This window comes from Arachis ipaensis, chromosome B5 (genome assembly GCF_059453495.1).
Source record: "Arachis ipaensis isolate K30076 ecotype BB chromosome B5, ASM5945349v1, whole genome shotgun sequence".
NCBI lineage: Eukaryota > Viridiplantae > Streptophyta > Magnoliopsida > Fabales > Fabaceae > Arachis > Arachis ipaensis.
The window spans coordinates 145010677-145038030 of record NC_142440.1 but is presented as its reverse complement, the minus strand read 5'-3'; the positions used below and the strand labels follow the sequence as shown (position 1 = coordinate 145038030).

Below are 27354 nucleotides of genomic sequence, written 5' to 3'. Positions count from 1 at the left end.
CTCTTTATTTTTTAAAGAATTACTATTAATTTTTTTTTTATAAAAAATTTGAGAACATAGTCCCATTACCCTAGTTAAGTTCCGCTGCTGAATTAGATGATTTTATAATATTTAAAATACCTTTTTTATTTTTAATAAATTATTGTATTATTATTTACTTTTTATTTGTAATATTCAAATAAAGACTAAGATTGTAAAACTGGATAATAAGTCTTTCAAACCCCTTTTCTTCATTTATTTTAAATTTACGGACAAGTGATATTTAAATTTTAAACCATCGGTCTTTTCATTATTTTTCTTTTCTCTCTTCCAAAATCTTCTCTTTTCATTATTTTATATAATTATTAAAAATAATTAATTTTTAAATTTATTATTTAAAAAATATTCTTTTTTTTGGAGATTAATTTAAAATATTTTATAAATCCATGAATAATAAGTTAATAACAGTGTAAAATTGGACTAGGCTAATTATACAAAGTGAAAGTGATTATTCAAATTTAGGCTAAGCATACTTTCCTCACTAAATCTGAGCCGTCGGTTCATCTCTATAAAATCCAATCTCAATCCTTGGTTTACCTTTATAAGTTAAAGCTAAATTCTTCAAACTAGGGTTTACAATCTGAGCTGCGTGAACACTCTTACTCTTTGTAGCGGATCTATCAGGAGGAGCTTCTACCCTCTAAGAGGCGAGTTTTTACCTTGGTACCTTATTAGCCTCTGATGCAATCTGTGGTTCTCTTAGCTTTGATTTGTGCAAACTGCGATAAAAGTTGTGTCTTTTAGGATTTATCTGTAATAAATAAAAGTATGCTCTTTTGTGTGAATGTGGTAATGGGAACTTAATCGATGGTTCTATTCTGTTATATTGGGTGTACCTTGGGGATCTAAGTTTCACTCTTTGAATGATTTGTAGCTATGCAGTGTGTTTTACCATTGTACCTGAGAATCAAATTTTTGCCATTAATATAAATCTCAATTCTTACCTTTTTTTTTTTTTTTATGTTTCATAATCCATTAACTTTAACCAAATGTTGGTAATGCCGTCGCTCTGCGACGTATATTATTTGTAGTTTTATACTGGCGATGTAATTTGAGATAATCTTTCTTTTTGGGAGGGGGAATTGAACATGTTATTTTTATTCTTTGAATGAGATTTGAAGGCATGCAGAATATGTGTTGGATTAGGGAATTATTCCTCTTTGATTGTGCTGTGTTCTGTGTGCTATGCCGGTGAACATGATAGGAGATGTAATCAACATAGATATGGAAGGTGTGATTAATGTGTTAGTTCTATGTTTTATTTTTTTTTGTCGTATGTATGTTGGTCTATTTTTTGTGTGGCGGTCTTGCTATGCCTTGCTTGTTGGGAGATGTTTACATTGAACTTAAAAGAATTAACAACCTATAAGCTACAGCTTCACAAAGTTCCTATTTTGTATGTTTATGCAGTTGCGAAGATGTACACTTTCAGGAAGAAGATCCACAAAGATAAGGATGCTGAGCCAACTGAATTCGAAGAGTCTATTGGACAGGTTTCATTTCGCTTACAAATATGCTGTCGGTGCTGCTGCTTATCAGTTTTAGTTTCTCAAGTATTAATCTTTTGTTCAACTTCTATTGTTGTAGGCTTTGTTTGATCTTGAAAATACCAATACGGAGCTGAAAAGCGAACTGAAAGATTTATACATAAATTCAGCTGTGTAAGTATGTGAATTATTTGTAGTTTTTCTGTGAGGTAGATTTATGTTTTAGTCTTGATGTGTATCCCTGGTTTTAATATGCAGTCAAGTTGATGTGTCTGGGGGTCGAAAGGCTGTAGTTATCCATGTTCCCTTTAGATTAAGGAAAGGTTTCCGGAAGATTCATGTAAGACTTGTTAGAGAGCTTGAGAAGAAGTTCAGTGGCAAGGTACGCACTACACAGTCAACACCTTTGTTTTGGAAGATGTATGATATTTGTTACCACTGTTCCTTGATGAAATTGCCCATTCCTTTTACCTGTGCTCCACCCAATATTAATGATTTGGAATTTTGTTGAATTTTCTGTTCGTTGCAATCTATTTATTCATTATTTTAGCATGGAACACTTCTAGATTTCTGGTCATCTAATGTTAAGAAGCTGTATTTATGCTTAACCAAATTGCAGCTAGAATATCATCAGTTGTCAAAATTTGTCTTGCTAGTTTTTTAATGATACATTAAGTTTACTTTTTTCTTTAGTATTCATAATACCACTAGTTCTATTTGTGATATAGCCCCTTGTCTATTAACTTTTTTTGGTGGGGTTATAATTATTTGTTCTGGAATGTTGTTAAATTTGTAGGATGTAGTGTTGATTGCCAACCGTAGGATAGTGAGGCCGCCAAAGAAAGGATCTGCAGTTCAGCGCCCTCGCAACCGTACACTCACTGCTGTGCATGAGGCAATGCTTGAGGATATTGTATTGCCTGCTGAGATCGTTGGGAAGCGTGTTAGGTATCGTCTTGATGGGTCGACAATCATGAAGGTAAGTTTGTGTTATGGAATCAGACGGTTAATACTTGTGAATGAATGTAATCTTTTGAAAAAAAGGAATGAATCTATATTTTCATTGAATTGTCTGTTTTGGTGATAGGTTTTCTTGGATCCCAAGGAACGAAACAACACTGAGTACAAGTTGGAGGCTTTTGCTGCAGTATACAGGAAACTTTCAGGCAAAGATGTGGTGTTTGATTACCCTGCACAAGAGGCTTAGATTCTCCCTTTGTTGGTAGTTTTGAATTTCTTCATCAATTTTACATGGTGGCTACTGGTTAAAATTTTGTTCAAGTGCCTTTCATGCTGGGTTTCCATTAGTATTGTTGAGAAAGATACTATTACCAGTTTCTCGGGTTTGAATACTTTTTTTTCTATTATAAATTTAAAAACAATTCTTCAATTTATAATTTTAATTAGTTGTGTCATGGAATGAAAGCAAACTTTTGGCTGCTATCCACTGAATACCATCGGTCTGTTGACCATGAGTGGGAAAGCCATCATTGTCATTGGCTGCTGCTATTATGGTGTCTTTAACCACCATATAATTTTGTTAATACATTTTAAAGTTACTAATTTTAAAAATTCTTTTCGGCATTTATGCATTTCTTTTGTAGATGAATGGTTGAAACTATAAGTAGTGTGTTTAGTTTGTATTAGTATTTTTATTCGTAATAATAAATGAGAATATAAATTTTTTAAAATGATGTCCGTCTTATACAATTATTTTTACAAAAATGTCATAAGGAACAAAAGTAAAGTTTTCGTCCTCTAAGAAGACGAGGGTCTATATAGATTAAAAAATATTAAATAAGTTTTTAGTTATTATTTTTATATGAAAGAGTTTAATTTTTATTAATAATTAATTTTAATATTTGTTATTTAAAAGGTGAAAGAATTTGACATGCATATTTTTATATTTGATTAGATGTTTTATTGTACAAATAAAAGTAATTAATTTTTATACTTGTTATCTAAAAATAATATTTTTTTCGTATATATAAAAATATAATTAGTTATTAGTATAAAAAAATTTATATTGATAGTTATAAAATTATTTTTTTTAAAAAATAATTAAATTTTGATTATAATTTTTAATCATAGTATTAGTATTTTTTTTAAAATTATATGTAATAAATATTTAAAAAAATAAAAATAAAAATTAAAAAGATAAATAGTAAAAATTTAAAATTAAATAAAAAATATGTATATAATAATATATATATTTTTTAAATTATATTATGTTAATTTTATTTTTTGTAGAATGAGAGTTAGTTTTGAAAGTTAAAAGAGAGAGAAAGATAAAGAAGAAGAATACGATTAATTTTAAAAGTTAAAAGAAAATTTTATTTTAATTATAATGAAAAAATATCTTATGATACATTTTGATTTGTTAAATTACTAATACAAAATATAAATTATAAATTATATATAGAGTGGAAAGAGAAATAAGAAAAAAAAAAGAGGCAGATAAGAAAATACGAGGAGGTTTATTAATTTTGGAGGAAAATATTTTTGAACTAACAGCGTATATCGAAGGTGGTGCAAGAGGTGGGTCATTCTGTACAAAATTCGAGTGACCAGATCCACTGCCACCAACATTACTGACTTCCGCTAAAAGCTCAATCACTTGTTTCATCATGATTCTTCCATGAATGTCAAATATTAGGCGCACATGCTCGTCATCATGGAGCCAAAACAGCCAAAACCGAAAGACTATTTCCTATCCGTGCTAGCAGTCTATATCCCACCTTTGCAAATTTTTTTCTCTCGCTACCACCAGCGCTATTCAATATCAGCTCTCAGACAAAGAATTTACTAGCAGAATGGAATTATCGCATTCAAATATCACCCGTGTTACGATTTTTCATATGACAATTTGGATACACACTAACAATCACATATCCACTACTACGAGACATTTTAGCTTTTTTTTGTTAAAAAAATGGAAGAGAAGAAGAAGTGAAATGTTTGTGGAGAAACTAAAGAGTTGTACACCCTTTTATAGCTGCTGAAATTTTATTGTAACGTATCTTGTTTACACTGTATACGTCATAACTATTTATGTATGTTGTTTACAGTATAAACAAAATATATACGTCATTTTTTTCAATTGTGGCTTATCTTGTTTACACTACGTGTATTTATTTCGTTTATACTGTAAACGAGATAAGAGATGTGATGAATTTTCATAAAATTGCTAAAAATGATATATTTTGGTAAATAAAATATTTATTTTATTTATTTTAAAAAAAGTCCTCTTCTTAATTAGTACTTTAAGGACATTTGTTAACTAAATTCCTGTGTGTATATATACCTAAACCATTTACGAAATGTTTTTAAAAGATAAGCATGGAAAAAATTTGGGAACCTAAAAGATAAACAGAAAAAACGATACATCTACTAAACCCACAAACACATTCTTAATCTTTTGAGACAAATTTCAGCAACTATTTTCCACTATAGAATGTTATGCTTTTTGAGAATCCATAAAATTCAGTAGCTTTTAATGTTTTATGGTATTGGGATATCTATTGGTTGGGGACTAACAACTAATCTCTAGATCAGTCTGAATTCACTTTTTGGTGGATAAGAGGTTAACCACAAAATCTACTATATACACGTCAATTTTAAAGATATGTTAACTAGCTAAAAATTGAATAGCTTTAATTGATAAACTTGCAATTATTTTATGACAAATTTTAGCAACTATTTTCCAATCTGTCTTTATGCTTTCGAAACTCCATAAGATTAATAGTTTTTTTGTTTTATGGTCTCGAGATTACGAGATATTTGTCGGTTAGAAACCAACAACTAATTTCTAGTTTTGTCTGAGTTCACTTTTCGGTGGATAAGTGACTAGTCATAAAATCCACTGCATAAACTCTGTTTCTAAGGATACCTTGTTAAGATTGAATAGCTTCGTTCAATAAACAATTAAACATGCAATGCAAGTTCAAAATATGAAAATAATCCCTTCATTGTAAGTACAACCTCAAGATCCTTCAAGCTTGTTATTAATGAATCACCAAAATGCTCAAAGCAGCATAGAAGAAGGTCTCAATTCTCATATTCTTTTATATAAGATCAGACTTATTTAGTTGTGTTTATACTAGTAATAGTATAAAAATATCATATTACAAAAAAATAAGCTCTAAGTAACTGATTACACTATACTCATCTGCCTTCATCAAAAGAAGAAGTGGAGATAGAATTCCTAGAAAAATCCTCCACATAACTACTAGCTCCTGAAACCCTACTACCTCCTGAAGCCTTGGTTCCACTACTAGCATTAGTATTGGTAAAAGCAGAGGTGGTGGTTGTGGTCCAATGTCCGACACGGCCATGGATTCCGGGTCTACCTGGCCTTGGCAATGTAAAAGAATCACTTGAGAGCATGAGATGAACAGAATTCATGTCAGGCCTATCTACTATACTTGCTTGACAGCACAACAATCCAAGCTGAATGCACATTGCTGCCTCATCAGGGTTGTATCTACCAAGAGTTTGGTCAATTAAATCCATAACTTTTCCTCCCTGATGAAGTATCCATGCCTACAAATACAGTAAAGGATTTGAAAAGTTTGAAATAAAAGGTAACGTACTATTGCTAGATGGACAGTATTTATTATGCTTTGAAGCTGTTGTTAGATAAATACCTATATAAGCCAATAAACAAGGATTTAATGTACATATCAATTCCATAAAACACAAATTCTATTGACCAGTTGACATTAACACAATGTTTTATGCTACCATGTCAATGCATGATTTTTGTGTCTGCAAAAGGTATACCTTCATGACTTAGTACATATGGTGTAAAACAAGAATCATTATGAAAAAATCAACACCAAATGTAATGTTTTAACTTTTAAAGTCAACTATTTCCATGGCAAAACAATGTGAATAGCAAATTGGCTTGTCAAGGGGAGTATATATATATATAAAAGATGAGCACTAGCCTTAGCATAAGAAATTTGTGTATTCCTCGGACCCCATGAACTGCTTAATTCTGTTCACTAAATAAATTTGAGATAAAGGACGTCTAGTTGTTCTAAAATCCTAGAATTATAGGGTAGATAACCTTAGCGTTATGGTTAAATTGGGCTATTTGAAACTAGCAATTGTAATCATCCTGCAGAACTGTGAAAAGAATTTATGCAGAAAACTTCCGGCTTGGTCACTATATTCTATGTGAACATCATGAACAAGAATCACAACCCATATGCGCTTTCCCAATTCGGTAATCCTTTGCATATCCTGATATACATATGCATTTTACTGAAGCTCATTGTTGACTTGTTAAAAAATCATAGTTCATGAGCATAATCAGTCCACACTAAATTTGCATTCATGTTTCATATGATTAACTTACATAATTCAAGAGATCAGCCTTTTCTACACCAAACTGCACGTCATGATTTTTCCTCCCGCTAACTATTTCCAACACCAAGATCCCAAAACTGAAAACATCTGTCTTCACGGATAGATATCCACGCAATGCATATTCAGGAGCCATGTAACCACTGCATTCATCAAATGTAAAAGCCATAAGGATTCCTGAACCAGAATAACTGACAAAGAGGAGCATAGAATCTACTCACTGTGTACCAGAAATCCTGAATGTCTGCACGTGAGTATCGTCTCCAGGAAACAGCCTCGCCAAACCAAAGTCAGATATTTTTGGATTTAACCTCTCGTCAAGTAATATGTTGCTAGCTTTAATGTCTCTGTGAATTATTCTTTCTGGAGCCTCCTCGTGCAGGTAGAGAAGTCCTCTCGCCACTCCTGTAACTATTCTAAACCGTGTTGTCCAGTCCAGATATGAAGACTTTGTTTTATCTGAAAATTATTATGACTACAAATCACCACCAAAAAACAAGAAGCAAAAACAAGGATAAACAAGCGCATCTTCACCGGCGCTTAGTAGTCATTGATTGAGTTACCAAACAGAAAGTGATCAAGACTTTTGTTGGGCAGATACTCGTAAACAAGCATCTTTTCAGGTCCTTCTATACAGCAGCCAAGCAGAGTAACCAGGTTTTTGTGCTGAATTTTTAGTAACAGCTTGACTTCGTTGGTAAATTCTTTGACACCTTGTCTTGATTCTAATGAAAGCTTCTTAACAGCTACTACTTGGCCATTAGGCATCAACCCCTGCAAGAAAGCATAAGTAGATGAAAAAATTTAGCTCTCAAGGACCCAGAACAAAATTTGCAATAACCAACCACCAATATCAATTCAAGACCATGTACAAAGCAAGGAAAAGACACAAGGTTGCCTTGTTCATCTATTTTGTTTATAACAGTGCTGTCGAAATTCAAAAAATATGTCACCAAAATCAGTTCCTATCTATTTGTTTCAAACCAACTTTTCTTCTTTATGAAAGGTTTAGGGTATAAGGTTAGAATTGAGGGGTTAAAATTTCAGTTTCAGAATTTAAGATATAAGATTTAGAATTTAGATTTTAGAAATTAAAACTTAAAGTAAAAATAATTTCGAAAAATTGGCTAGTTAAAGGATGGTTAGTTCATAATTGAGCTATTGTATTTATACATATTTCACGTGTTTTTTACCAAAAAAAAAAAATATTAAGTGCATATTAAAAATTAGTCGCATTATTTAATTCATATTTTATATTACTAATTTAGTAATGGACTTTTTTTTGTACATTTCACATGTATTTTAAGAAAATAATTGTTAATCGAAATAATCAAATTTAAAAGAATAATCAAACCGAATAATTAATTGGAAAACAGAAACAAAATGTTCACCGTTCACGTGTGGAACCTCATTTTGTGTGTGTGAGAGAGATAATAAAAGAAAGAGAGAGAAGAAATTAATAAGAAAAAATTGAGTACCTTGTAAACAGGGCCAAAGCCTCCATGACCAAGCTGGTTGAGCTCAGAGAAGAAATTCGTGGCGAGCTGAAGTGTGTGGAGGCCGAAGAAGAGATCGAAGGTGTCTGCAGCGTCTCCGTCGCCGGGATCGTGGGAGGGTGCGGCGGATCCCCTGAGACGAGTCTCCATGCAGGGGCAGAGTATAGAGATGAACCCCATCAGGAAACGACGTCGTTTTGTGTTGTAAGTCAACAGTGTACAGTTAAGTTCGGTAAAGATTTAAAGAACGTAGCGCGTTTTGTTGTTGCTGCTTATTTGTTTGATTGTTTCTGTCTCGAGTGTTTGAATGTATTCATTCTCTCACAAATGCTTAACGTGGATGAATTGTGTGTGCCACTTCCTACTTATTAACCATGCTCAAACTCAACTACTACTAGTCTACTAACCTTAAAAATCCGTTTGAAAAGATTAAAAAATAATTTTTTGAGTTTTTAATTTATAAAAAATAGTAATATTAATAATTGATATAATTTTTAAAATTAAATTATAATTTTTTAAAAATTATTTAAATATTTATAGATTAATTAAAAAGAATGACTTATTTCATAATAAAAAAATTTTATTATATTTTTTTAAATAAATACTATTAAAATAAAAAAATTAAATATAAAATAATTTATTTATAAATTATTTTTAATATAAATATTTATTGGTTATTCTACTTTCTCAAAGTTATTTACCTTAGTTTACTTCATTCAAAAACCAATCTATTTATTTAAATATTCTTTTGTTGATTTATTTATATTATTGGAATTTGTTTGGTTTGTATTTCTCCTTTTATTTTTTATTTTCAGTATTTTTGTGTTTTAAATAAGTAAAAAAAAAGAATTTTTATTTTAATTATTTTAAATTTTTACATTGTTATTAAATTTTAAGTTTATAAAATATTGAAAATGAAAATAAAATACGTTTTCTTAAACTAAAAGAAAATAAATAAAAGACTTGATTTAAAAATCTTAATCTTAATTAATATTTTGTCCATAATAAGGCAAAAATTCAGAAATTTAGTTGTTTAATTAAATTCAATTGTCAAATAATATGACAATATAACAACCAAACCAAGTAAATTCAAAACACGCTTTTGTCCTATCTTATTTTGACTTTTCTTCTCTTTCTTCTATTTTCTTCTGTTGTGCCGAATGTATTAGTTACATTTATATAAGTACCTACCATTATGCATTGACCGTTCAAAATTTATTAAAATAGTGTTAAATTCTCTTTCTCTCTCTCTCCACAAAAAATTTAAGAAAAATCAAACAAATTAAAAAAAAATTTGTTTAAAAAATATTAAAAATATAATTATTTATATTATTTTTTTAATTATTAATTTAAATTTTTACGAGAAATAATATTATAACTGTGGCATATCCCATATTCTTGTTTAGTTTAGTTTTCAAAAACAGCTTTATTTCTATTAGTCCAAATGGGGAGTGGATCTTTTTTAATGAAAAAAAAAAAAAAAATAGTGTCAAGTGTTTAATTTATTTTTTTTATTTATTTTTTGTTCTACTTATAAAATTAAAGATAAAAGATTATACTTTATTTTTTCAAATATTAAAAAATTTAGAGAAGATCTATTTCCCAAAAATAATAACAAAGAATAGTTTTACCCACTCAACAACTACAAGGTTTTTTATTAGAAACGTTAAGTAAGAAACCTTCCCAAAAGTTTAAAGCGTTGAAGGTACAATTTGTCAAAAAGAAAAATTAGTAAAAACTATTTAGAATTAAATCTCTCTTTATATGATAAAGAAAAGAGATAAATACTAAATCAGTATTTAAAAAATTTCGATATTGATAAAATGATATCTGATTTTTGTTATTAATAAAATAATTTTTAAAAAATTTTAAAATTTGACAAAAGTGACTATCAATTAAGTTACTTAGAGTTAAGGTTTAAGAATGATATGTTAGTTAACAATTATCATAATTACAAAATAAAAAATGTTTAGTAACTAAAGAAAATCAGCCAAAAACAGTCATAATTTGTCTATTTAGTATTCATTAATAATAAATAAGGCAAGTTCTGATTTTTTTTTGTCTTTCTAACATTATCGTTACAAAATTTACCTATTTTTAATTTTTATAATTTTAAAAACATTCCAATTTCAATTTTTTAAAAACTCTAATCCCTTTTCTTCTAAAACCCTCATCTCTTCTCCTTCCTTATCATCATCCATCAATTTTTTTTCTTTCCCAATAAACTCTTCTTCATTTTCGTTTGTCGGCTGCTTTTACCTTCCTCCTCCTTCTTCTTCCGACCAACCTCCAGTTCTGGTTCACTACAACAACGTCACCCTCCTTCTTCGTCTCTCTCTCTTCTAACCAAATATGCTTCTCTGAGACTCGATTCCTTCTTCCTAGGACCCAACCTCTTTTTCATTTCTCATTTTTTTTTATCGGTTATGATGCTACTATGGCTGTTGAGCTCATGATTAATGGTTAAGGAATGATAGTAGCAATGACGTCTTCGCCACTTTCAAGACTGAAGAGAATGCCATCCAAGAAGTGGCGTCTCTCTCATACTCAGCACCAACACTTTAACGCTTCTTCTTCTTCTGTTAATTCTGGCGCTACTTTATCAATCAAAAGAGATTGCAAGGCCATTGCTGTCGTCATCATTTCGAAGTTCAAGAGAGTTATCTCTCTCTTTGGCCAAACCAGAACCGGTAACGTGTGTTTCAGAGGAGGACCTCTTCACGCACCTTTTTAATTGCAGACTGAACTATTGTCTCAAAAACACAGGTCTTTTATGCGATATTTCTGTAGCAGGACCCACCCCTCTGCCACTACCACCACCACCACTACCACAACCACAACTATAACCACAGAGCCTCCTTAACCACTAGCTAATTTTCAAAAATGACATCGTTGAAAGGAAAAAGAAGAAGAAAAAAATGAGATTAGAGTTTTTAGAAAATGATGATGATATAGAGGAAGAGATGAGAATTTCAGAAGAAAAAAAAAAGGAGATTAAGATTATTAGAAAATTTAAATTGAGGTGTTTTTAAAATTATAAAAATTAAAAGTGGATAAATTTTATAATTATGATAATTGTTAACTAGTACGTCACTCTTAAATCTTAATTTCAAATAATTCAATTGAAAGTTGGTCATTTTTGTCAAATTTTAAAATTTTTTGGAGATTATTTTATCAATAATAAAGATTAGGTACTATTTTATCAATGTCAAAATTTTTCAGATATCAATTTAATATTTATCTTTAAGATAAAATATTTTTTTGAGTGAATAGATCAGATCAAATGTAATTTGCTGTTAGAACAAAAATAATGACATTTATATAAATTTTTGTGTATAACTTTATGACCTGTATTAGATATTTGTATATATATATAATTTTATTATGTGCATTGATACTACAATTTTATTTATTTTTTTATAAAAAGAAAAGATGTACAATAAATATATATACAAATATCTAATACAGGTCATTATTGTTTTAGTCGTTTGTTCCATTATACCTTTGTCCACGTCTAAATTCTTTGTATTACGCGTTTGTATTAATGAAATGGACAATGACAATCCCAAATTTGGAATCATATTATCGACTAAGTTAAAAAGGATTTGGACATTTGGAAAATTAGTTTGGCATTTTTAAGTTATCTGCTCCCGTTTCTTTCATGTTCCTGATCCATGTCAGCTGTTTTATTGTCTGCATAAACATACTGGAAGGAGAGAATATGTATAATCAGGCTGTATAATATTATGGTGCATAAGTCGTATCCATAAATTTTATGGTGTTTATAATTTGGTATTTAATTTTTGTTTAATATATTTTTTATAATAAATTTTAAATATTTAATAATTATTTATTTTTATATTTTTAAAATTAAATATTAATTTTTAATTTTTTTTAGTAAGTTAAATAAATATTTTTAGACATTATAGTAATCACTAAGAGTCACCAAAAAAAATAGTAATCACTAAGTGATGATTTAGAGGAACATTTTTATTTTAATGTAACTTTGATGTTTGTTATTATGTGGGATTCATCTATACTAATCCTATAAAATCAAATTCTACATGTTCACGTGTTGTTTTCTATCTCTTCCTGATTAATTTTTGGAGATAATGCTTAGAATAGTCTCTAAAATTTTTAACACGCTTTAGTTATGTTCCTAACTTTTTAAAATGATTAAATAAATTTTTTAAATTGCAAAACGTAAATCTTTCTGTTAACTAGCGTTAATGATATGTTGATGTGGACTGTTAATTATCATGTTGCTGTATGATATAGACTGTAATATGAACACTATAAAAATATGTTCAAAATGCTATCTCAAATTATTTGTTTATACTCAATTCAAATTTATCATTAATTTTAAAGTGGCTACTCCAATAAAAATTTTATCAATTATTATATGAAGATATTTCATTTTAATCATTAGATGATAAAATGTAGTATTTGATTTTTATGTTATAAAAATGTTACTTTTATTTAAAGTGTAACCAAATAAATAAATTATATTTTTTAAACAAAAATTATCATAAAAATATATTTTTAACATTTTTATTAGAATAGTTATCTAATTTTAAATCTCTAAAACCCCAAATCTAAGAATCAGCTTCTCTGCTCCTTCGTTCGAAAGGAACCGAGTTGTTTGTTATCTACACTCATGTTTCAAAATTTCGATGGTATTTTATAATTTATTGGTTGAGTTATAATTTAGGAAACTTTTCCAATGGTCCTGTCCACTTTTTTGGATCTTTGGTGATCCATGTACGGTTAGGTAATCAGTAAAAAATTTGTCTTGTAGTAGGTTGTGTAATGTCTTTAATGTCCCTGCAATAAAATGAAAACTGACCACAAGGGCAGTGATAGCTGTTAAGCTTGAGAGTAAAAGTTAAGCCAAAGTTCAGGTGAGCCAGCCGGTGTAACATGTGTAGACATTGGGCTTTATATTATTGTTTTTGGTCAGTAGGCATTGGGCCTAATTACAGGAAAAGGCAAGTAATGTGTGGAGGTTTGAAATTTTAGTTGGGTTTGGTATTTGGTGGCCGCATTGTTGAAAAAATGCTAGTTTAGGTGATGGTGTTAGGGTACAACAATGAAGGCTCTTCTAGAAGTGATGCAGGGATATGAACCTAAAAAAAAAATAAATAAATAAAGAAATGATGCAGGGAGGGCTGGTGGGGAAACGGCAAAAAAATTTTGCTTGTTAATGGAAAACGTTGTCATTTTCAAATCTCAACCAGTTCCCTAATCTGTAGGTGAGAACCCAGCCGTGGTGTTTTGGAGGCTGGCCTTACCCCTTATATGCTTTCTTCGCTTTGTGCTTTTGCTTACACTGTCAACGTGAGGCTGCGTAACCTCAATCACCGTGGATTCCAGTTTCGCATGCAACTCGTGTCGGCGTCTACGGATTGGTTAGGTCTTACCTGGGGACAAAGTTATTTGGAGTGGAGGTCGTTCATCACCGGTGGTGGGTGCAGCTCGTCGCGGTAGGGCGTGAGGCTCTGAAGGTCAGTCGCTGCCTTCCTGCTGTTGCTTTCCCGGAAGCTCCAGCAGACAAAACCAGCAACCGGTCCGTGGGGTGGTGGTCGTTGTTGTCACTTTGCTTATCCCATCAGTTTAGTTTCTCATCTACCATCGCCGTCGGTAGTCATCCGGGCAAGTAAGCGTCCCTTAGCCATTTTAATTTATTTTTAATTATTTTTCGATTTCATTTACCTATATTGAATCTGTTGCCGAATGTTTTTATCGTTGTTGAAGTAATGTTATGTGTTAGCTGAAATGGATGATGTTTTTGCGGTTGAAAGCTATTATAATTAAATGTGTTGGCCAAAATGATAGTGGCCTTAATTTGTTGGTTTGAGTTGAAGTTCTAGGTAAGCATATGAGTAGACGTGGTGTTCCCATCGCCCTGTGTAAGTCCGTCCACCTTTGAGACTCATTCTGGCAATTTTCATTTTGTTTTCAATTTAATTTCTCCATTGTGACTTTGTTGTTGAAAGTTTAACCTGTCACTGAAATAATGGAATTTTTACTACTGAAATCTGGTGTTGTTGTTCTTGAAAATTCTGATAAATATTTTATGATCTTGTTGAAAATTTCTGCGATGTGTTAATGTTGGTTTAACCGCATTGTCGACCTCATTAGGTGATTGAGCATAAATTGTGTTGTGAAAAAAGTTGAGGTAACCGAGTTTGTTGCTTAATCCCGTGACAAACCCCTGAATTTGCTGCTGCAAAGAATGCTTTATACAATTCATTTTTTTGTGTAAAATCCTTCGGTATTTATTTTGTGACAACTTGGTTTGTAGCTGTATTGGTAGCAATGTTAGGAGGTAGTGGTGAATGTGTTTCGTTCTCTGTGTCGTAGTTGTAATGCATGTGGTGTTTTTGGAAGTCTGTGTTTGTAGTTGGCAAGTGGAGGCTGTGAGGATGTTGGAATCATGTTGGATAGTAGATGAGGTGGTAAAGTAAGGGTTTTTTTATCTACGTAAGTGCCAAAGAAGTTTGTGCAATCCCTAGTTTATTGTTTGTTACAGTTTGACATGTTTGTCTTTCAGGTAATAATGGCATCAAGTAGCAAGTTTTGGAAGGATGCGTGTATGTGGAATGAGCCTCTTGCAGATTACTGGATGGAGGGCAATGCTGGTGTGTCGAATCCACAGGTACGATGGGTATACGTGCCATTCTGTTTTTATAGTGTGTTAGTGGGATCTAATTGGATGGGAATGGTCTGATACACCATATTGGTGGTATGGTTCATGCAGTTGGTTGTACTCTTAGCAGGTGTGAGGGTTATGTTGTGAGAACTAATATACTATGTGATGACTACGATGTGATGAGTCTGATGCGTAAAAGAAATGCTAGATTGGTGTTTTTTTGTTAAGTTAGCGGTGGCTGTAGTATTTGTTACGTTTGCAAAATTGAACTTTCACATTTTAAAGAAATATGCACTACTTGCATCTGTGACAATGAACGTCGACAAGCAAATCCTTTATTAAATAGATTGGCATGAAGATGTTGTAGTGGCCAACCACTATGATGGTTGGGTAAACTGTATGTTAAATTATAACATGATAATGTTATAATTATATTAATTTTATAATCCTGAAAGGAGTTTTTCAGGTCAAGTTTTCAGGGTTGAATTAATAACCATGTTAGTACTTATGAACATTGCATTTGCAAAATTTACTTTGAAACTAATTTAAAATGAAAGGCTTTGATGGACAAGAGCGTTAATATGCATGGATATGCAATATTTAAACAGAATTCATTCCACATAATGAAGTTGGTAGCGAAATGTTTGTCTTAATTTTTCAGGACACAATGTTTGATACGAGAGTGGAGGAAGATGCTGAGTTATCCGATTGGGAAGGAAGGGGGGCTTCAATGTTGCCCGGCTTTTTGGGTTTGGATGGGTTGCGAGCAGAAGATGTTCTTGAAATGGAGTTCTCTTCACCTCAGGAGGCAGGCGGCTTCTATAACAATTACAGCCGACTAAAGGGCTTTGCATCACGGCGAGGCAAGACTGTTAGAAACACTGCCGGAGAGATCGTGTGGTACACTTTTGTTTGTAATAGGCAAGGATTTCGAGAGAAGAAATGGTTGGAAAAGGTTGATCGCAAAAGGGAGCATAAGGTAGTTACCCGATGCGGATGCATGGCGGAGATGAGGATAAAGAGGAAAGACGGTAGTGGGAGGTGGTATGTCTCGCGTTTTGTCGAGGAGCATAACCACGAACTTGCGTATGGGAAGCTTGTTGATTATCTGCGGTCACACAGGAAGATATCTGAGGTAGAAGTTGCTCAGCTAACAAGCATGAGGGAGATTGGGATTAGCATACCTAAGATTTATGAGTCTTTCGCAGCACAACTAGGGGGTTTTAATTTGGTAACATTCACAAATCAAGATATGTATAATGAGATACGGAAACAGAGAGGTCTGCAAGGCGGAGATGTAAGTGCGGCTATTAGGTACTTGGAAGGTCTGGCACGCATGGATGGGAAAATGTTTTGGCTACAAGTTGGGGGCAGGGCAACACCTATGCAACTTGTTTTGGAGCGATGGTCGTTCCCAGGAAGATTATGGGATTTTCGGCGATGTGCTAGCATTCGACGCTACGTATGGCCGCAACAAGTACAACCTACCCGTTGTAGTCTTTTCCGGAGTAAACCACCACAACCAGACATGCGTATTTGGAACAGCAATGGTCTCCTGCGAATCGCAGGAGTCATATATTTGGGTTCTTCGCCAGTTTCTGGAATGCATGCAAGGTAAGGCGCCGCAATCGGTCATCACGGATGGCGACCCGGCCATGCGGATAGCAATCCAGACTGTATTTCCTGATGCACATCATCGGTTGTGTGCCTGGCATCTGCTGAGGAACGCGACTGCTAACATAAGCAACCCGAGATTCACACAAATGTTTAGACACTGCATGTTGGCAGATATGGAAATCGATGAGTTCGAAGCGAATTGGGAGGCAATGCTCAACGAGTACGGTGTTAGAGAGGTTGAGTGGGTTAAGGACTTGTACACCAAAAAGCATGCTTGGGCCACCACATACATCCGCGGTAGATTTTTTGCTGGAGTACGGACTACCTCTAGGTGCGAGTCACTACATGCCAAACTAGGGAGGTTTGTCGAGAGCAGGTACGGGGTGTTAGAATTTGTCAGAAATTTTCAAAGGTGTGTGGATTTTCTGCGTGACACCGAGGACGAGCTAGACTTTCGTTCATGGTACGGAACACCTGTGCTACAAACAGACTTTGTTGAGCTGGAAAAGTCCGGGTGGACGATGTTCACCCGCGAAATGTTTCTCAGATTCCGGGATAGCCTGAAACGGTGTGTTCGTGTTAGAATATGTGAATTTAATGACACTGACAACCCTCATGCATACACTCTCCAGAAGTATCGAAGGCCTGAGATGAATTGGAAGGTTTATAGGGACCCTGTCGCGAACAGATTTACTTGCACCTGCATGCGTATGGAGTCGTTTGGTATTCCTTGTGTGCATATCCTTTCCGTGTGTGTTAGGCTTGACTTAGTGGAAATCCTTGAAAGCCTAGTGCTGCGCAGGTGGTCTAAGGCAGCCAAAATGGAGGTCCATAACCAATGTGTTGAGCAACACACTGCTGACCGAAGTGTGACCTATAGGACACGATTGGGTGCTTTCTCCCAGCTATGTAAGCGTTTAGGGCGCGTTGCTTGCATGAGTGATGAAGACTTCAAGCTTTACTCAAAGAAGCTTCTGAGTGATGCTCTCTTCCTTGAAATAAAGCACGGCCTAAGACCATCAACGGATGATATCACAGCAGCACAAGATTGCGGGGTGAAGGACCCGATTCGTGTTAGAACAAAAGGCACGGGTCGGATGAGTCAAGCATGTGGGTCTGCCCCGAAAACCAAAAGAAAGTGCAGCACATGCGGGAAGCTAGGGCACCGGAGGACTAGATGCCCCAACGGAGGCGCACAACCTTCAGCGAGGAATGATAAATCACCTGCTGGGATAAATAAACGCAAGCGATCAAAGGTTACCACCTTACTTATTCCTGCATGGACTATTTACTATGACACGTTACCAATAAAACTAACTCTATAAAAAGGTTCAATACTAATGCAATTTAATTCCTTTAACTAAATTAATGCTGTTCTGGAACTGCAGTAGTTATTTCATTATTATGTGTCTCAATGTTTTTTATCTCCAATATTCAGAAAATAAGGCTGTGGGTAAAGAAAATAAACATAGTAATTAATGCACGTAGGGCATTCTTGATGTGTTATTTTTTTGTTTACCATTGAGCTGTATGTTAACAAGTAACTAGTTTTGCAGGTATATGATATGGTCACGACGATGGGGAAGAAGCAGTCATCGTCGTAATAAAATTAAAGTCAAAACATCCTTCTGGGCTTTTCTTAAAGCAGATTCTTACCAAATTGTTCTTGCTAATTACCGAGTGCATACGCACTATTTAGCCACTACATTGTTCATGCTTCAACACCATCCGTTATCATTTCATTATGTTGGTGTTTACAGTTCTGTGGTTTGACGTTCTTGTTAATGCAACAGGCACCCGTCGTTGTCGCAGATAAATCGCAGCTTGAAAATCCATGTCAACCCGTAGGCGACATTTGGGATCATTTTTCGCATGGAGAAGTCTGACGACGGTCGACTGACTTGTGAGCTGTTATTCCAACTATGCTGTAACCAAGAACATGTTATGCTGAAACTGCATTTTATCTGAGAACTTATGTATGCATATGGGGATATTGTTAATCATAAACTGCTAACTCTAATTTATATGTTATTTAATGGCTAGAATGTTTGACTCTGGCCTTACTCCCTTTTATTGGTAATAACAAATGATGCCTTGTGGATTCGAATTATAAATTCCATTATCGACGGGATTATGCTGCTAAGTTGAATTTTCCCTGCACTTACCCAATGATTTTGACCTTCTGCATTCAGAATCGATGCATGAAGCTACTGAGTTTGCTAATGTAAACTGTGAGAGTTTTTATACATGTTTAGTATAACAATTCATTTAAATGTAAGTTTTCCTAGATTAAAAAATTTTTCTTTCCGTAAATCATAAATAATCCTAAGTTTTAGTTTGATTGCTTTGCAAAATTGATAAATGTAAGATTCAGAAATAATCAAGCCCCTTCAAAGCAATTGAATTGAAATTTAACAATTTTTTTCTCTTCATGAGAACAAAAAATCTTTAATCTTAGAGATCTTGAATTTAAAGAATAATTTCATTAAGCATACCTAAATAAATATTCGTTATATTTAGATTATATTATTAGTTTAGTAATAAACAATTAATATTAAACAAAATATTTAGATTATATTGTTAGTTTAGTAATAAACAATTAATACTAAACAAAATTAGATAGCGTTATTAAGAAGTAAACTAATCTTGCTTGTTTCCTAAATTTTGTTGATATAATTAAAATTGCTAATTATTCTATCTTCTAAAAACGAACGCATAAAAATTTTAGAAATTTTTGCAAACAGGTTTTAGGTTCTATTACAATAAACAAATCCTCATTGTCAACGAAGTTCTTTAAAAGTTAAAAGTACAACTTAATTGTATGCCCAGACTCTTTTTATGATTTTCATTTCATAACATGGTAATGCTGCACAGGTTCTATACCAACAATTGGATATCAGTCTTATAGCTTTTCCTAACTAACATGACCAAAGTCAGCTGAAAGTTTTTATCCATTTTCTTGTTCAATCACCAGGTAACATATGGGGAATGGGGACAGGTCCTGCTATTAATTTTAAACTAGCAATAACTTCATTACTTAATATAATTAGTTATGGTTAACATAGTTTTCAAGCAAAAGAAGCCAAACATATATGCCATGAAGGCAAAGCAAAATGTCACAACCTGGGTACAAACTCGTTTTGGCCATATACCCCCTTTCAATGACAGTTGCCGTAACTTGGGGGGTGTGGATATTGTGCTCTAGTCTGTCGACAGGACCACTAGCATCCACACACAAAAGTGGCCATCCTACACATATAGAAGCAGACAAAGATACACTACACTAAATCAAAATAACTTAACGACACCACTAAAAAGATTACTACTACGAAAAACAATTTCCAGGATTAAAACCAAATGGTTATCTTTAACAAAAAGCTCTAGAGTTGCATCGTTTGGCCAAATGTGGAAAGTGTTTCACTCCTTAATGCGAATAAGCTTCTTCCACGCTGCGTCTGCCTTCGAGACCACTGTTGCCCTGATCTCGTTACAATCCAAAAGCACAATTTTCGTTGCGGTTTTCATCCTTAATTTGAGCCGGTCAATCTGCTTGTAACACAGGGAGACGGTAAAAATTCATCTACTCCTTAATAGAGACACATGGTAACATAAGGCATCACATACCTGCCAAGGAAGGTTGGAAACTTTGAATTTTCCCTCTGTTTGAATCCAGTTCAAAATCCACAAACATGAATCGTTGCTGCAAAATCGGAAAACGACATTTCAATCACATTTGCTTTCGGGTTTGACAGGTGACACGTTAAGAAACAAAATTATTACCATTCGGGGTAACTAGGGACTCCATCAGGATACTTAATTGGTCCCCAGGTGGTTGGATCAGAACTAACATGGGAAAAGCTCAGCATGTTACATTCCAGTTTGAAAAACTGGCTGAGCATTAGTAGCTGCATCCAAGAAAAGCAGAATGGTCACAAGTAACCGAATGATAGTCGCATTCAGAACTGTAAAACTTGTGGCATATTGCATGGAGGTAAAATGTTGGGCAAATTCGATTACACTCACAATGGTTTGCATGTTGCGTTCCCTCCGCTCCGTGTGCTCCGGAGCTCTCGTCACATCTAGACAGTACACCCTTCCATGCTTAACGTCCACTACCATCAGATACCATGTGTATGTTGGCTCGCACACCGGGACCAAAACCTGTCAATAAAGAAAGATCAATCAAAGGTTATAACTTGAGTGAAAAACGTTAAAATGTGGAGTGAATGATCATGTTAACAACATGTTCTAGACGACTAGTTGCCGGCATCCATCTGTTCATGTATTTTCTTCTAATGACATCGAATGGCCTCATAGCAAGGACGTCCTCAGCAAACATGGAAGGTGTGTACCAAACACGAGGAGGCAGATACTGGCAGGCTCTCATGGACGTGCTCATAAGGATTATGTTCATAATTTGTTGACAAAGGCAAAACAAATGTGTTAGCATTCCTATCTATTTTATTTTTCTTATATGGAAGGCACGGTTGGATGCAACTCACGTCAACATTGGGCATATAAACCGACGATAAGGAGTGGAATCCTGCTCTTGGGACTTCCAATGTTGAGAACTTGAACAGCATTTCCCTGGTATATAGGAAACAATAATCAGAATCATTACTGCGAATATCTTCGAATAAATATAATACACATTCTAAATTTATGAATAACCAGAATTTATCCCTACAAAAATTGATCATTTTTCCCATAAATGTAAGCGGCCATCTTGCATTCTTCAACTGTGAGGTCCATGTGGACGGTTGGCCTAAAAATCATTTGGAATCCCTGAACCAAAACCAATTCAATGTTAGCTCTTCACTTGAAATATGTTACTAAGAAATTAAATGCGTAATGATTTATATATTAAGCATTTAGTGGTTCGAATCCTTGCCAGAGGAATTAATAGCACGGGAGACTGCATTACATTCACCATTCCATAAGGTTTGAATGCACTCCCATCCCCTAAAGACGAGCCATTAACATTCGCCTGGCAATTCTGCGCATTAGTTGCAATCTTCCTACTATCCAGCTGTTCCTCCCCGGTCATATGGTTAGAGTCAATTTTTTCCAATTTCGGAATTTTCAGTGGAATGCGGCATGTTTCCTGCAGCGAGAACATCTCACACACTTTTGTTGTGCAATCAAGCGTAGACATGCTGGGTAGGTCCCTGAAAATCTGAACCGCACATGTTTCATGGATTAGCAATTTATTTAAAAGATTAACGAATGCTGTTAGTGGAGCTATGAAGGCTGTAACTTACTTTTTCACAAACACCGTCAACTGAGTCATGTGTAGTGGTCCCAGAGGTGGTAGTCCTCTTAGCCACACCAGAGCACCAGTACTGCGCAAGGGTTCGCTTAGGCAAGCCTGAACTGTTCGTGCCCTTAGTAGGGCGAGGAGTTGACAGTGACTCGTCTATGATGACGTCGTCGTCGAAACCGGGAGAGTTTGGGATGATTATGTCTAGCGACGACATAACATTCAACGGGGCCAAACCCTTTCCTTTTTCCAAGCTTTTCTTTGTTTCTGCTAGTGATCCAATGTCGTTAGTAACTGTTGCTCTATTTTGCCTTTGAGCTGGTATGTTGGTTTCAGCCAGGAGGTTACCAACACTGGCCATTATCACGGCAGGTGTGGATGAAATAGTGGCTGCTGCAATTGGACTCCCCCCTTGGATGGCCAGTATTGACTAGATCTCAGTGACGGACTTACCCGTTTGGTACATGGGTCGCTCCAGTGCCGACATGCGCTCCTCCAAAGCTACTATCCGAGCATCGATCTTCTGTGGACTCAGTCAACAAACCACAAAACACAAAAAACATAGAATATCACATTTCAATCCTAGTTATGAAGCTAACCGTCATGCTATAATGGGTCAAACTTGGGTTTGATAAGACAAGTTGACGTAGCTAAACATTGTCCATTGGGTCAAACACTTGAAACAAATTTTTGTGCACGAAAATGGGATCACCACATGTTCACCAACACAGGGCATGTCCTATATTTATTGAGAAAGGTTCTCCCTTTGTTCCAAACCCAGTCACATTTCATGAGTATCTCTTCGTAGATAATGTGAATAAAGCTTTTTTGAAATTTTATTTTACATACGTACCTCGAGCAGCTTCACTGCGAGGAGGAGTAGTCCATCGTCTTGGGGCTTCGGCTCTTCTGTTAGGTTTTCTCCCTGACCAGCATTAGCGCTCTGTACCCAAAATCGAGATAACAAAACAAAAATAACCAGCTAGCGTTTCGAAACAATAGTTAAGAGGAGACATCACTAAAGGAAAGCGTCATTCGTACCACGTTCATCGTCAGCTCTAGATTAAGCGTCGAGGTTCCATCTGCGACCGAGACGCTTTGGACCGTTCCGATATCTATCACGGGTACAACACTGGAAGAGAAGGTGTACATTGTTAGTAAATACCACAAACCGGTTAATAAGGAAGAAAGATGATATTTTGACATCCCGATTCGGACAAAGAACATGGTTGCTTCTGAATACCAACATCGGATAAGCAATTTACAGGAAAGAAAATGCTACTTACGCATCATTGGTGTCAGGATCGTTGGAGTCTTCCAGCTGATTCTCAGTCGTCCATTCCAGCCATTTGCTGTTTGAGACTAATGTATGTCTTTCCTAATTGGTAGGTGTACCGAGGTTAGGCGTCTTTTAGCTTGTGTGTTTCCAACTTGGCTCAGCAAAGATTTGATTTTATAGAGATCCCTGGGGTGAAGCGTGGGAACAAAAAAATGATTGATGTGACCCTTTCAGGTTGACCCACCTAGTTCCGTGCTACCAACCCCAATGCCAATGTGGAAATACTCCTTATTGTTTGTTCACTCTATACTCCTTGTAGTCCCTTTATATTGTTAAGAAAACGAAAAGTCATGCCTTTCATAGGTTGGCATTTCCAACGACTGGATGACACACATATAAACCCTCCTTAGGTCCATGGATGCAACGAAGAGATTCCCTTGATGCGCGAACATTTAATAAATAATGGAGCTGAAATTAAAGCGCAATTTAATCTACATAAACCTTTAGACATGGAATATTATTCATGAAATTCCAATTAGAAGGGTTCACTATAACTATGAATAAACTTTTAACAGAATAATGAAATCGCTTTTCATCAACTATGACAAGAATAATTCCCATAAAAATTTTTTTTCTTTGAAAGAAATTTGGAACAAATTTAATGTTTTAAGCATTTGTTACAATGCGGTTTAATAAAATCACAAGTGGATAAAAATTAATGCTTCTTGTTTGGTTACGATAATAAATTTAAACCTGCGGATACAATAATAAAGTAGACAAATAGAAAAAACGATATCAATAATTTGCTAAGATCTCCATGTTGAGAGATAAAAATTCTTTTTTTTTTTCGCTACCATTATTTAGCAAAACCATCCTTATAATTTAAATAACGAAACTGATATGTATGTTAATTATACAAAAATACTTAATTTTCATTCTATTCATGCTGAACCTAAACTATCTTTAAATTAATTAAAAAACATAATTCAATTATTTCTAATAAATATTTTAAATTTTAAAAAATTTATATTAACGAAACAAAAAAAGTATATTAAAAAAATATTTACTTGGGTTCTTGTTCTTAGGCTCTTCCCACGATTTCCTTCCCTCTCCCTTACGAGAGGTAGAAGAAGAATAGGTAGCCTTCTAACACTGAGTGACATAGTGGGCCCGCCCGCCCACACCGATCCATCCACGCAAGAGCCCCCATGACGAATGAGGCCGACCGGTTCGACCTGCCATCTAAATTATGTAAACTGAAATTAATGTGCCAATTCTATGCATGAACCTCCGATAATTTCAATAGAACAGCTTAAATTTTTCCATCTAGATATGATTGCTTCATAAATTACTGTTAATTTCAATAGAACAGCTTAAATTCTTCCGTCTAGATATGATTGCTTCATAAATTACTGTTAACTAAAGATACATCGATAACGGAGAAGGTTTAACTATAACCATATTTGTTATGACTGGACCGGCCCAGCCAATTCGGCCATAAAACACCGACCCTTTGGTCTGGCTGATTCGGTTCGAGCTTTTAATAGAAGAATTATTCAAACCGCTCAAAACTGAGATACAAATCGGATGAAACCGGCCGGTCCTGTGGTTCTCCCAATATCCAACAAATGAATTCAGGGGTTGTGGAACCCAACTCTCCTTGGGAGGTTCGAACAAGCAACGCCACCAAGCTGGGGGTATTCACTTGTAATTCTATATGCTAATCAGTCGATATATTACATAACATAACTGGTTGAATCAGTTACCCAGTAACCCAGTTATCTGACCGGTTCGAAAACCGATTCGGTCCCGAGAACTACGGGAGCAACACCATTGAAAAGAAACTCGATTCCCGACTAAGGAGTTCAATGGGGATGTGAGTGGGGTCGGAGTATGCTCATATTTGAACCTTAATGGGGCCTAATCAGGTCCGGACCAACAGGGTAACCATATCATATCGTTGCCCAAACGACCCAGAAATTTTAACATATATATCATTTTTCTATTGGACAACAACAAATTGCTATTATTATGTTTACATTTGGCATTGTTTAGTGTTGAGTATAATTTATTTGGCGTTGTTTAGTGTTATTAGCCACAGTTTTGGACATCGTGGAGACCTTCAAAGAGCCACAATTTGTGTGTCATTGTCCACGCATAATGCCGTGGCTGAATAAGAATAATCACATAAAATAATATATCATTCTACCACACTTCATCCGATAATAATAATGTGTGCAGGTCGGGTTTTTCAACCACAGTTTTTTGTGTGGCTAACGTTGGGTTATTTAATCACACTATTTTCTTGGCTAACTCAGTCGATTTTTCACATACAATCCGTGGCTAATTTGTGCTAATTTATTATAATTAAATAATTTTATTAAATTAAAATTATATTTATATATATAACACTAACAACAAAACAAAAAACTTTTTAAATATTCTTCATCATTTTTTCAAATGTCAAACTTGATTTGCCGTCCTTTTACCAGTTCTGATTTCTCCCGTAGAAGTGTTCACAACTGAATACAAAATTGAATAAAAGAAATAAACTATATATTAGAACTAAAAAAACCACGCGGTAAAAATTGAAAATTCATATACCTTTGACATTCACAACTAAAGGGGCATTATAATCTTCTTTGATAGGTACAGTTGATTTTGAACTATTTCGTCTAAACCTTCTGCAAATTCTTCATTGTTGTTGATATTATGTGGTTACCGTAGTTCTGCTCAAAGGGCTTCTCTTGAAGAAAAATCAGTTTAAAAAATCAATAACACAACAATGAAGAAAGAAAAAAAATCAGTATTTTGAGTTTGGAGGATACCATATTATATAATAAAGTTCATATAGTGTGGTTAAAGAAAGTACTTTCAAGTACTGCAGAAAAGTATGAGTTAAAGAACAACGTGAATGATGGGAAGTTATATTGTCCGTGATTACTTTAACTTTCCGCCAAAAGCTACCTTAGAATTCTAAGTGCACATTAAAATTTTAAATATCAAAAAATTCATTTTGGTCATTGTTGTTAAGATCGTCTTTTAAATTTCTTTAATCTTAAAATTTTTTTTTCTATTGCACTGTTTACTACTAAATACACTTTAAATGATTTTATTTTTGATACAATAATTATTTATTTATTTTTTAATGGTCAAATATGATTAAAAAATTTAAATTTAAATTTAAATTTTGAGTCTGTAATATTTTTATCTTTAATTTTTATTATAATAACAATAAATAACCAAAAAACCAATCTAATAGAAGTAAATAACCTTCACAATCTCTGATTTCATGCAGTTGATAGTTGATGAGTTATTGAATTTTTTAATAAAAACTGAAAAATAATTTTATACTTAAAAACTGGAAAAAATAATTTATTTTTAATAAAAACTGAAAAGAAATTTATTCTAAAAAATTATTGAAATTTTTATTATTTATTTAAATTATATTATTTTAGCTAAATTAACTCAATTATTAGAATATTATCTTTATTTTTATAATTTTTTACGTTATCTAAATTTATTTTTTATATTTTTAGATTTAATTTTATGAATATGTGTTAATGTCAGACTATTTAAAAAAATAATACTAGACATTGATAAATTTATTTAAAAAATTAATTTATTCAAGATAGAATAGCCATGACACGTTAATGTAAGCAGGAAGTACAGCTACGAAACATTGTTTGTGGCAAAAGATTAAATTTTAGCCACTGTAACAATGTTTCATAGTAAATAGAAGACACACTTATTTATTTTTATTACGATTCAATATTTGTTGTTAAAATTTGGTGGCTAAACCCCATTTTGGTGGTGGTGTATGTGTTCAAGTGGTAACACTTCAAATTTGCTTACATTATAGTAATGAAGATAAATTCTGATTCAATTCAATTACACTAAACCCTCCTAGTAGTCTCACTAAAAATAAATTTAAATCGGCAATGTCTTAAGAGTAAAGGCTATAAAAATTTCTATAACAAACAACTCCTATGACAAAATTCGCTTTGACACCAACATGCTTTCACCCTGGTATTCATTATGTAATGGGAAAAATCGTTGGTCAAAGGTTTTACAGTAGACGTGTTCAACTGGACACACGAGTACGATCTCCTCATGTCACATCCTTATATTACCAATGATGAAGTGGATCCTGA

The 27354-nt window shown here is 33.7% G+C and overlaps 4 protein-coding genes across 5 annotated transcripts; 2 read left to right on the top strand and 2 right to left on the bottom strand.

The window, feature by feature from the left end:
• Nucleotides 1–577: 577 nt before the first annotated feature.
• On the top strand, nucleotides 578–2916 carry LOC107644289 (small ribosomal subunit protein eS7). 2 transcript variants are annotated; one of them, XM_016348124.3, is made up of 6 exons: nucleotides 578–686; nucleotides 1450–1532; nucleotides 1627–1700; nucleotides 1785–1908; nucleotides 2323–2505; nucleotides 2614–2916. In XM_016348124.3, the coding sequence occupies exons 2-6, from the start codon at nucleotides 1458–1460 to the stop codon at nucleotides 2731–2733; spliced, it is 576 nt and encodes a 191-aa protein (XP_016203610.1). In that variant the 5' UTR covers nucleotides 578–686; nucleotides 1450–1457; the 3' UTR covers nucleotides 2734–2916. The 2 variants fall into 2 exon arrangements, with proteins under 2 accessions (XP_016203610.1, XP_020958548.1); XM_021102889.2 differs by having other exon boundaries at nucleotides 615–702.
• A 2578-nt stretch (nucleotides 2917–5494) lies between these two features.
• LOC107644288 (cysteine-rich receptor-like protein kinase 44) lies at nucleotides 5495–8778 on the bottom strand. Its single transcript, XM_016348122.3, has 5 exons — nucleotides 8375–8778; nucleotides 7460–7670; nucleotides 7118–7355; nucleotides 6889–7039; nucleotides 5495–6068 (listed from the first exon to the last, which is right to left on the bottom strand). Exons 1-5 carry the CDS (start codon nucleotides 8570–8572, stop codon nucleotides 5691–5693), a joined length of 1176 nt encoding a protein of 391 aa, XP_016203608.1. The 5' UTR covers nucleotides 8573–8778; the 3' UTR covers nucleotides 5495–5690.
• Nucleotides 8779–16499: 7721 nt separating this feature from the next.
• Nucleotides 16500–17986, top strand: LOC148566093 (protein FAR1-RELATED SEQUENCE 5-like). The gene has a single exon (XM_088488977.1). The coding sequence runs from the start codon at nucleotides 16592–16594 to the stop codon at nucleotides 17984–17986; it is 1395 nt and encodes a 464-aa protein (XP_088345103.1). The 5' UTR covers nucleotides 16500–16591.
• A 2092-nt stretch (nucleotides 17987–20078) lies between these two features.
• On the bottom strand, nucleotides 20079–21244 carry LOC148566092 (uncharacterized). The gene is made up of 6 exons (XM_088486140.1): nucleotides 21164–21244; nucleotides 20905–21078; nucleotides 20685–20822; nucleotides 20442–20566; nucleotides 20286–20361; nucleotides 20079–20207 (listed from the first exon to the last, which is right to left on the bottom strand). The coding sequence occupies exons 1-6, from the start codon at nucleotides 21242–21244 to the stop codon at nucleotides 20079–20081; spliced, it is 723 nt and encodes a 240-aa protein (XP_088342266.1).
• Nucleotides 21245–27354: the final 6110 nt, after the last annotated feature.

Bases quoted from the DNA above. Each gene is read 5' to 3' on its own strand.
- LOC148566093 (XM_088488977.1), top strand. From the start codon at position 16,592: ATGGTCTCCTGCGAATCGCAGGAGTCATATATTTGGGTTCTTCGCCAG.
- LOC148566092 (XM_088486140.1), bottom strand. From the start codon at position 21,244: ATGCTGTTCAAGTTCTCAACATTGGAAGTCCCAAGAGCAGGATTCCAC. The intron at 21,079-21,163 runs GTGAGTTGCATC...CTTTGTCAACAA, and splicing joins TTTATATGCCCAATGTTGAC to ATTATGAACATAATCCTTAT. The intron at 20,362-20,441 runs GTAATAATTTTG...CCGATTTTGCAG, and splicing joins GTCCCTAGTTACCCCGAATG to CAACGATTCATGTTTGTGGA.
- LOC107644289 (XM_016348124.3), top strand. From the start codon at position 1,458: ATGTACACTTTCAGGAAGAAGATCCACAAAGATAAGGATGCTGAGCCA. The intron at 1,701-1,784 runs GTAAGTATGTGA...TTTAATATGCAG, and splicing joins TTATACATAAATTCAGCTGT to TCAAGTTGATGTGTCTGGGG. The intron at 1,909-2,322 runs GTACGCACTACA...TTAAATTTGTAG, and splicing joins AGAAGAAGTTCAGTGGCAAG to GATGTAGTGTTGATTGCCAA.
- LOC107644288 (XM_016348122.3), bottom strand. From the start codon at position 8,572: ATGGGGTTCATCTCTATACTCTGCCCCTGCATGGAGACTCGTCTCAGG. The intron at 7,671-8,374 runs GTACTCAATTTT...GCTTTCTTGCAG, and splicing joins GCTTTGGCCCTGTTTACAAG to GGGTTGATGCCTAATGGCCA. The intron at 7,040-7,117 runs GTGAGTAGATTC...TGATGAATGCAG, and splicing joins TTCAGGATTTCTGGTACACA to TGGTTACATGGCTCCTGAAT.